The 11282-nt window shown below is 37.1% G+C and overlaps 1 protein-coding gene, 1 long non-coding RNA gene and 1 pseudogene across 2 annotated transcripts; all 3 read left to right on the top strand.

Moving 5' to 3' along the window:
* The first annotated feature begins 6170 nt into the window (after positions 1-6170).
* Positions 6171-7511, top strand: LOC125594603. The gene is made up of 4 exons (XR_007329920.1): positions 6171-6637; positions 6702-6740; positions 6819-7118; positions 7390-7511. It is a non-coding gene; the product is annotated as an uncharacterized LOC125594603 (long non-coding RNA).
* Positions 7512-7840: 329 nt separating this feature from the next.
* LOC125594602 lies at positions 7841-9940 on the top strand (annotated as a pseudogene).
* Positions 9941-10080: 140 nt separating this feature from the next.
* LOC125594601 (protein POLLENLESS 3-LIKE 2-like) lies at positions 10081-10697 on the top strand. Its single transcript, XM_048770741.1, has 2 exons — positions 10081-10091; positions 10304-10697. Exons 1-2 carry the CDS (start codon positions 10081-10083, stop codon positions 10695-10697), a joined length of 405 nt encoding a protein of 134 aa, XP_048626698.1.
* The last annotated feature ends 585 nt before the right edge of the window (positions 10698-11282 follow it).

Raw genomic sequence — 11282 nt, 5'->3', positions numbered from 1 at the left:
TTTTTTAAAAAAATTTAAGTTGAATAAAAATAAAGAAAAAGAAATATAAACTTACTTACAAACATGTAATGACTGAAATCAACTTGGCCTAGTGGCTACTACACCTTAATTCCCTCTTGCCTCATAGTCATCTCCAGGTTCGAATCCTAGTAGATGTGTATATATATTTTTTTTTCCTCCAAATTTGCAAATCACATTATCAAATTTCCAAATATGTAGATATTAATCCTTAGTTTTGATCTCATTTCATTTTTTTCTAGTTTAGAAAGAAGCACACAATATTCATGTATATTATTCATGCATACTCTGGAAGCCCATCCTGAACTATCAAAGATCTTTCCAATGTATTTATACTATAAATTATATGGTTAAATTCAATTATGTGGAAGCAACTAACAGATGATTCTCCTCAGCCTATCGGCTAAACCACCAAACCTATGATACCGAAACATTTGTTCGACCCGGGTTCGACTCTCCTACGAGTAATGGTTGATTTTTTTTTTTGTTCAAGCATATATCTCAGGAATCGAAGAGTCTCTTCCAAACGACATCGAGTTGCTTGAAAGATATTATCATTATCTCAGTAACCGTTCAATAATCGAAAGGTTGCTTTCTAACCATTTTATAGTAATCGAAGGGTTACTTTTCGTTCTATATATACAAGGGAAGATATCAGATCTCTCTTTTACTGACTTTCATTTCTTCTGTGATTTTTCTTTTCTCATTCATCAAGTTTCAATGGAAGGGTCAAAGAAGATGATGAGCGTCCCATAAAGGAGGTTTACGGATCTGATGCTTCCGATGGTTTCAACAAAGGAAAGGCGGAAACTGTGGAACGTTACAGGGCTCTTCTTCGTTTGTCCAACGAACACAGGCTATCTGAAATTGAATGGCATCAGACAGCCAGCAAAGCAAATTCCATTGCTTCCCAAATCGAGTTGCTTGAAGAGATTTTAGGCTAAAGGAAAATTTGACTTCACTGCTGAGTTAGAAAAACTCAAGAAGAACTCATGGAAGCGGATGGAATGCTTGCTGATGTGAAGGTCAAAGTTCCTGATTGGTGTAAGCTTGAGAAAAAGTGGTGTTGGATGAGTAATCTCATGTTATGATCTAATCAGCATTTACCTGTTGTTTCTGAATTGGAGTAAAAACTTGAGCCTCAATACTCTTTGGAGATATTGGAGAAGAAGGTGTCTCATTCATTTCCAGTGTTTCTTTCTGCGAAACTTGAGTCTGAGCAGCAGGTGACTCAATCACAATCTGCAAAAAATATTAGGAAAGGCCATCATGAATACATTCAATTATAATTCTAGAGTAAATATTACCTCATCATTTGTTTTTCCTTCTCTTGATTAGTTTTGGGTGGCGTCTCATCAGTAGAGGTTTGTGTTTCCCTCTGCCAAAAATTAGAAAGGTCTATATATGTAAATCACCCAAAACTAATTTTAAACTCCAACTGTCATTGAGCATATACCTCTTTTGTCAGATTAGGAGTGAAAATTTGACTATCAAGGGCAGGCGTGTCATCCGATGGCTCTCTCTCAATCTGTAAAAATTATCACGAAGGCAATCCAGAGTACGTTCTAAAGCTTCAAAACATTAACTTAAAAATCCAAGATTTTTTTTGACCATGTACCTGCTGAGTCTGACTTGGAGTATAAACGAGAGTTTCAATACTCTTTGGAGCTATTGGAGAAGAAGCTGTCTCATTCATTTCCACTGTTCTTTCTGCGAAACTTGACTCTGAGAGCAGCAGGTGACTCCCTTGTTAATTTCTCTCTCACAATCTGCAAAAAAATATCAGGAAAGGCCATCATGAATACATTCAACTATAACTAGAATTTCTAGAATAAATGTTACCTCATCATCTGGTTTTCCATCTTGATTAGGATTGGATGGCCTCTCAGCAGGTGACTCACTTGTTTCTTTCTGTCAAAAATCAGAAAAGCCTTTATATGTAAAAAAAATCACCCAAAACTAATTTGTAAACTCCAACTGTGAAAACAATATCATTGAGCATATACCTCTTTGTCAGATTAGGAGAGAATACTTGAGTATCAAGGGCAGGAGTGTCATCATCTGATTCATTCATTGTCTCGTGCAAAAATCAAGAATGCATTCAAGAATATGTACAAAAGTTTCCAAATATTACTTCAAAACTCAACAATATTTATTGGTTACATACCTCATGTGTCAAACTAGGCTGTTGAGACATTGGAGATAAAGGCGTCTCACTCGATGGTTGCGTGTATGTAATCCTGCAAAAATTAGGAAGGCATTCAGGATTTTGTACAAGAATTTCCAAATATTTTTCTTAAAATTTTTTGAGCATATACCTCATTTTGTTGAGACTTTGGAGATGCAGCTGATTCAATCATTGTCTCCTGCAAAAATCAGGAATGCATTCAAGAAGTACAAAAGCTTCCAAATATTACTTCAAAACTCAACAATATTTATTTTTTACATACCTCATGTGTCAAATTAGGCTGTTGAGACATTGGAGATAAAGGCGTCTCACTCGATGGTTGCGTGTGAGACATTGGAGATAAAGGTGTCCCACTGGATCGCTGTTTGTCAAATATTAGGAAGGCATTCAAGAATATGTACAAGATCTTCCAAAAAATACTTGAAAATGCAAATGTAAAAGAAGATGTTTTGAGAATTTACCTGTTGTGTCACGTTAGTGGGAAAAACATTGTTGTTTCCTTCCAACTCTGACACACGGGCTCTAAGATGCATGTTTTCTTCTTCCAGTAATGACATTCGATCCTTCATGCTCTTCAGATTCTCCTCCATTACCTCGATGATCCTGTTCACTTTTTCATTTACTGAATCCTCATCAATCGGAGTAGAAGCTTGGCTAGTCTCCTTATTTGCCATCATTTGAATAAGAGCATCCAATGTTTCAAATGTGTCTACACACCTATTTTCCCAGTCATCGGCTGTAAGCTTGTACCCTTTCTTTGTTACATCTTTCAGTGTTTCCAGCTCGTCACTATATTTGTCTTCAATGGAGATATCATCTTCTGGATCATGAGGAATAGAAGGTAGTATGCAATGGACCTTCAGCTGAGAGTATTTAAAAAAGACCAATGAGAAACATATTAAAAAGAAGAAGCCAAATAAACTGAGAAACATATACTTGGAAAAGCTACCTTTGTATCAGCTTCAACCTGTAAAACCCTATCAAGTGATGGATTCTCTACGTCAGTGTATTTTTTACACAAGTAAGTCGGCCCAGGAACCTCAACTGTTGGTACACACTTACTGAACTTATTCCTTAGCAAAGGAATCGACTCTAGTATCCAAAGAAGGAATACTAGAGGATAACCTTGCAACTCAAATTTGGATTTATTCTCCAAATGATTCGCGACAGCGTTTTGAATTGACTTCAGGAGCACAATGTAAGCCTCTTTCCCCCATGGATATGTCATATCCTGTGCATTTTTCGCATATTCCAAAGGAAAACTCCCTCCTTTGCTCTTCCGCAATAATATGCTCTCTACCAGGATGAGCATTGCGAGGCATACTCTCTCCTCAGAAGCATCTTCTCTTGTGTTTCTGAGCTGTTCCACCACGTCACTTAACTTATGACTACGCCCTTTAGCAATTCCCAATTAAATCTATCAGTTTCCCTTCGTGTTCCTTCTAATGCACCACTACATTTCAAGCCTGTCATCATATGAAATTCTCTTATAGAGAATCTCATTGGCTGCGCACCGAAATGGAACCAGGCTTCATTCTTCTTGACAGAAACAATGCTTCTAGTGAGAATGGCGTAGACCATCTTCCTGATAACTTCAATCCTCTCTCACTGAGCTTCATTATAGGTCCCAGAAATGATCCTCGGACTCTTATCATCTCATCTGGTTTTAGGATGCTGTCAATAATGGAGATATACTCTGAGCCGGAATATTGGTTGATTGCTGACTTTTGCTTTGGCTGTGAACCAATAAGATACTTCAGCTCTGGCAGTGCTAGTTTTAGAGGTACTGAATCTCCCATCCTGCGTAAACAAGAAAAAAAAAATTTCAAACTTTTCTGGAAGGCTTTCCTGAAATAACACAACAAATGCTTCCTGAAATTATTATAAACACTAGACAGTTTCACAAGCAACAAAAGACTCATAAGCAAATTCAAGACACTATCAAAAACAAATGGAGACAAATGCTTCCTGAAATTATTATAAACACTAGACAGTTTCACAAGCAACAAAGACTCATAAGCAAATTCAAGACCCTATCAAAAATATCAACATTCCTAATCAAAACAAGACTCCAAGCAAAAAAGTTTCAAAATGTGTTACCATACGAGTTCCAATATTCAACATTCAATAGATGCAGCAACAAATGTTTTCTGGAAATCTTCTAAAAACATTCAATAGATGCAGCAAGAGACAACAAACTTTTATTTTATAAATTTGTACAAAACACACAGAAGGTTGAATCTGCAACATACCTCAAGAGATGAATTATGCTCCAACAACTTTGTGTTCCCACAATTCAAAAGTCTTTCGCTGGTTAATAAGAAAGAGTAACAAACAAATCAAAATCAAAACGCAAGCTTCACAAATTTTAATTCAAAACCCCTAATTTAAAAAAGTTACATAGTGATTGTGTCCGATTTTGAGAGTAGAGAGTGTGACGCTGATGATTAGATAGCCAGAGAGAAGATGATTAGCGAGCCGGAGATGATGATTAGTGAGCCGAATAAGATGACTAGCGAGCCGGAGAAGATGAATAGCGAGCCGAAGAAGATGATTCGCGAGCGGAGAGATGATGATTTGCGAGCCGGAGAAGATGATTGCGAGCCGGAGAAGATGATTCCCGAGCCGGAGACGATGATTCCCGAGCCGGAGACGATGATTCGCGAGCCGGAGACGACAGTGCCGGTGAGGGTTTGAAGATTCCCGAGCCGGAGACGACACGTTTCGAAGAGTCGCGAGTGAGTGAAAAATGAATTTTGTTTTTTTTTTATTCTTATAACACAAGGGTAGTAGTGACATTTTGCCCTTTAATGAATGTCATTTTTGTAACTTTCATTTCCTGGTGTCATTTTGTGACATAAACTTGAAAGGTGTTCTTTTGGACAATTGCCCTATATATTACAGTTAAAATACATATATAACAATAAAAATAATAACTTATTACTTTAAAAATTTCATGATCAAAGATGGGTAGAAAGATTCATGTTCTTTTAGATGTTGGAGTTGAGTTTGGATAGCGGTTTTTCTTAAGGATCTATTCATAATTAAAACTCATTTAAATGTATCATGGTGAGCGAAGAATTTTCTAAAGAAAAAGTTTTCATAAATAAGGAACCAACTTTACAAAAGAAAAAAAATTTACAAGAGAAATGAACATAAGCTTAAATCGAGACCAAAACAAAATAATCAACATGAAACCCGACCACCAACATAGAAGAAAAAAGTCAAACGCGGTGGCGAACTAAATGCCCACCCGACCAGTTTAGCAGAGAAACAATAGGATGTTCATTGACAGAACATAAAGCATTCATGATAGCTTCAGAGCTTCTGTTAACGCCGAGTGGAGACTGATCTTGAAGCTCAAGACCGGTAGATGCTGTGTGGATCAAAACAAGTAACAATCAGTGAAGATAACAACAAATCGATGAGTGATTGTGGACTCTAACACCCATCGCTGCTTGAGAACGAAGAGCACGACGTAGACACAAACCTGAGTTGATTATTTTGTAGCAGTCAAAATAGACTTAGGACGAAGTGTAACAAAAAATTTGAAAAAGCACATGTGAAAGTTATGAATTCAATGGTTTCAAAATTAATATAAGTTATGATTGGTTGTACATTTATAAAATTTTGCACCCGAACTTATATAATTAAGATAAATGAATATTTAGATCATGGGTCTAAATATTGGGTTGTAAGTGCAAAAATTTTGTTGTAAGAATTTAGTTTGTAGATTTTAGGTTTTAGTGACGTAGTTGTAAGTTTTTATTGTAGAAAGATATTACAATTTTTAAACCGGTGTTAAAAAATCGATACAATACTAAGGTGAATATAAGCTAAGGGGAATGTGTTCACGTAAGCAAAAAATCAGCCAATAGCAAACCAGCATTTCACCACATCAGATCAAGAAATTGGGTATTCTTGGGCTCTTTTATTTTTGTATTTGTTTTGTTCGAAACAAATTAAGTCTCAGCCCATATCATGCTTTATCTCTCGCGTGAATCTCTCTCTCTCTCCGTTTCATCTTCCGGCGATCAAACATGGTGGCAAAAAAAAAACGGTCACGCCTTCTACACAAAACCAATCCAGTTCAAAGACATACCAAACGCCACCGTCTCTTCCGTCTCCACCACCTTCGTCTTCGCCATATACTCCCAGATCCCCACTCTAAGCGGCCATGGAATCGTCTTCGTCGTCTCTCCATCCCATAGCCTCACTTCCGCACTCCCAATCAAGTCAATACATCGGTCTCTTCAACAACTCAAACAACGGTAACGAAACGAACCACGTCTTCACTGTCGAGTTCGACACGATCCAAAGCAACGAGTTCGGAGATCCGAACGATAACCACGACGGAATCGATATAAACGGTTTAAGATCGTTTGAGTACTCAGCCGCTGAGTACTGGAACGAGAGAGAGAGAGATGCAAGGTTTTTTTTTTTGCCCTTTCCTTTCCAAGCTTTAGTCATAAATAAATATTTTCATATTCATTAGGTTTTGGTGTTGGACACATGCGTGATACCAAAACAAAAGGTATGTCACCACCAATCCCATTTTTGCCAGGACAATATCATCCTCCAATTTCAAATATAGTCTTCTTGCTATTGAAAGGTTTAACCTTTTTGGTTGGAATCCACTTTAACTGTTGTGAACATGGATTTGGGTTTGGGTATGGGGAACACCACTAGAGATAGAGCTTGACGGTGTAAAAACTTCCATTATATTACCCCGACACTGAAGGATTCGAAAGCGTTGGAAAGTCTACTGTTTATGACGACTCTTTGAACATTTAGACATTTTGTTTGATGATGCTTTGGATATCTAATCAACTGTTTTTGCTGATTTTTTTTCAGAATATTTGCTCGAGCAACGGTGATGACTTCAGTGCTGATTAATAATCTGCCTGAAACTGTAAGTTGACCTGCCTCGGTCTTTTTCTTATGGTTCTAAAAACAGTATACTTATGACCCAAGAATGTAGAACCTGGTATCCAATGATCTATATGTACTTCATCAGAGTATGTATCCGACTTATGAATAAACATAATTTAGCTATTTATTTTGTCTTATTTATCTTCCCTGCAGCTAATTGTGGCTTTGAGAATTCATTTTCTATTTTAAATGCTTTTTAAACTGGTGTTTGATGATTATCTGTCTCACATTGTTTTTGTTTCTATGAATAGGTTGAATAACAGTTCATTGAACGAAAAAGTGTCGCTGGTGCAGAAGATTAGGATGATACTTTGTAATTCACTTTTTTGCATCTGTTTTAGCAGCTTGCATTTAAATACCTAACTCTGTATTTCCAATGGTCTTACATAATAGTCTCCATGGGATCAGTGGCCTTATGCTACGGTCGATATATTACTGATTCGAACGACATCATAACTTCACAGCCAAAAATGGGGAAGATGAACATGGCGACTTGAAGCCAGCCTTTATCACTGAGGGTGGAAACTTCAGTAAATCATAGTCCACATTAGAAGGTGCTCACAGGTAAACACTAAATCCAGTGTATTACGTCTTCTTTGTTTTTTTTTGTTATCCTCTCTTTCTTTATATGACATCTTACCAGATGTTTCCAAATGAAATTTGGTAGTTCATCATGAAACTTCTTTATTTTATTAACGAAGGATGGGGTTTACTCAACAAAATCTGGATATTGGGCAGCTTGTGAGCACTGAGAGACTACAGCACAAGTCCTTCAAGCGACTCCTATCGACTGGGAAAAATGAATATGGAAGCTGAATACTGACCCAAAAATAAAGCTTTTTATTTGGAAGATTTTCCAAGTTGGCAGACCCTCTAGACGAGTTCTTTGATTTTTCTTATCAAGTTCCTGTTCTGAATCAACAAGCAGAGAGGGTGGTCTCATCCGTGGAACTCCATCAGAAAAGCGAATGGCAAAGTTGGGCAGATCAGCTTATTGACAATGGTTCGGAGCCTAATGGTCTGAACTTCTTGGAGATCCAAGTCCACAGGTTCAGTTTCTATGTAGCATTATTATACGAACTTCTGTTTACTCATTTTGTCATTTAATCATGCCTTTTCAACAGATACCGACACCATGTTTGGTCGTACCAAGGAAAGAAGAGGTAATAGCTAACCACCCCCCGCATCAAGTGGTTTCGTTTGAGGAGCAGCTCAGTGCAAGAAACTTATCATCTGCATCTAAGCAACGCATGCGTTGGACACCAGAACTTCATGAGGCTCGTTGAAGCTGTTAATCAGCGTTGTGGTAGTGAACGTGTGTAAGCTTTCTTCTTCTATTAGTTCTTGAAAAAGAATATCTCAGGGCTGTTTATTCTTCTCTTAACTTTCTTAATATCCACCATTAGGAGCCACGCCTAAGGCTGTTTTGAATCTCTTGAATAACCCTGGCTTGACCATCTATCACTTAAAAAGCCATTTGAAGGTTTGTTCCACGTTTCTTTTTTTGCATCTCATTCTGTTTTATCTTTGTGGTATATGGTCTTTCTTTCTACAGAAATACAGAACGGCGAGGTACAAACCGGAGACTTCAGAAGCTACAGAAGAACCTCAAGAAAAGAAGTTGACATCTATGGAAGATATCAAACCTCTTGACATGAAAACGTAGGGACTTTATTTGTTTAGAGTTTTGTTTGTAATAAGGTTAAATACTTATATGTGTGTTTCTAGCTAAGTTAATTTTTGTTAATGTTTCGTTTGCATGAGCGTTGAGATCACACAAGCTCTAAGGTTTCAAATGGAAGTTCAGAAACGTCTCCATGATCAGCTCGAGGTAATATGATCTCCTTCACCTGTGTTATCAATAAAAATAAACTACCCTTCTTTACCTTACTTCAAACAAGAAAGAGTAGTAGTGCGTCCTAAGTCCTAACATATCATGACTAATGTGTGATGCTGTTTAAATTATATGCCTCAGGTCCAACGGTCGCTGCAGATACAGATTGAGAAACAGGGCCGACAACTATAGATTATGTTTGAGAAACAACAGAAGCTACAAGAGAACAAGACCTCTTCCTCAGAGCCATTTCCAAAGCAATGCAACTGCACATCTTTAGAAATCGAATTTAGTCTTGAGACACAAACAGGGGACCAAACTGAATCTGCTTCAGCTTCAAGGAAAATGGCCAGAGAAGATAAAGAGGAAAGAAGGCTGATCAACAATCACTCACTCGAAACACTCATGATCTCTTTCATGTTGATTATACAACGTATGTTACTAAGCTGAGCTTTTATTTTTCTGTGAATCGAAAAGAGGACACCATGGACCAAATGGATTGCTAAACAAATATGATGCAACAGAAATGTACCAGTTGGAACTACACAGAGGCAAGAGCCACAAGAAGAATGTTTGTATATGAAATAAGACCACATTAGAGAGAAGAATCACAGATGGTGTAAACGACAGAAGAGAGAAGGGGATCATACATGACAGGTGGCGATAAAAAATTTCTTGTGGGATTCCATCATGGAGTTACTATATCATAGATTTGTCTTGCGGGTGAATGGTTTGGGTTTTGATGAACAGGTGGGGATACAAGAACTTCATGAGACGTTCATTGAAGCTATTTATCAGCTCGGCAGTAGTATCTTTGTATAATTGTGTTTCTACACAGTAGGACCTCTGTTTATGTGTGTGTCTTAGTTTGTTGCAAAAAGTGAATTATATGACCAGTATATGAACATGATTTCATGATTTGTTCCATATCAATATTAAGTTTCAAGCTTTAAGCTTCCTAATTAAAATATCCAAGTGTCATAAAGTAGTTTAGCGATAGAGCTCATGCTGGTTTAGGTTGTAAAGTTTTCATATTTAGCCACGTTCGAGAGAACCATATATGGACAAGTTTCTGTCTTATTAGACGGTGGTTTTCTGTGTGGCACTGATGTCTTCAAGGTACAAGTACTTAAAGCTTACGAGATATTTGTAAGCATCATTTTCAATTACGAGATAGCCACTTGAATAACGGTCCTAGAGGAGTGGATTCACATTTAAAAGCTTATGCTTATAACGATCTTGGCTCCGAGATGATGAGAAGAGGAGGGGATGATAGGGTTGAGTAGAGAAGGCTTTTTGACACCATGTTTTGTTCTTCCTATATATGGCAGCCTCAGTAGAGAACAGAGCGTGAAGCCTAAGGCAAAGCCGGATTTGAGCAATGGTGGGTACGGTGACGAGAACGTGAAAACCAATGTGAATGTGAATGTAGTACTAAACAACCCATTAAGGGTTGATGCAAAACCGTTCTTCTCTTCGAAGTTGATCAACAATAAAGAGAAGCTGAAGAGGACAAGATTGTCGAGTCAAACCATGGGAATGTTGAGTTTTGGTGGTTGTGATGAGGGAGAGACAAACACGAAAGAGAAGAAAGCGATAGAGTCTGGATTACCAGACAGCAAGGAGTTCAAAGAAGTGGTGATCATGGCTGTTTTTGGGGACAGAGACGAAAGTGTTGGACAAGAAGAGGCTCAAGGTTTTTCAGGAACACATTGTCCTCCATAAACCCAAGAGCCTGAGTCAATCTCAAATAAGATCATCTGGTAACAATGGCTGTTATAAACGCGAAGTCGATAAAGAATCTTGAGAAATGTTTTTGATTATCTACAGAGAATTTACAAAGTTATATTATTTGAAACATTCTCCAAGTTTTTTTACAAAAATTAAAAACTCATCAAATTATAAAATTAGATGTGTTTTTAATTTATGAACGCTTTGATATATCACGTGTCCGACATAGAAGATTATATATTTTAATAATAAATTAAAACTGTTGATGTTGAGTTAAAGTCATTATGTCTAACTATGATCCAGTACAATTTTGTTTTACACAAAAATACCTTTTTCGCTACATTTTTAGCCAGTTAAACTTCAACAAACGCTATGCACTTTATAAATATGTTATCACCAATTAAAAATTACAACAAAAAACAAAAAAATCTTAAGTTAGGAATATAATCATTATTATTCTTTTAGAAAAACCTCCGACAATGTTAAATACACTCTTGACTCTACACACACAACATATACATAACACCAACCGCTAAATATTAGAACAGTTCATCACTACATCTCAACCACATTACAATA

The sequence above is a fragment of the Brassica napus genome, assembly GCF_020379485.1.
Source record: "Brassica napus cultivar Da-Ae chromosome C1 unlocalized genomic scaffold, Da-Ae chrC01_Random_14, whole genome shotgun sequence".
NCBI classification, from domain to species: Eukaryota; Viridiplantae; Streptophyta; class Magnoliopsida; order Brassicales; family Brassicaceae; genus Brassica; species Brassica napus.
The sequence above is the reverse complement of the archived record's forward strand: the minus strand, read 5'-3'. Positions and strand labels throughout refer to the sequence as shown.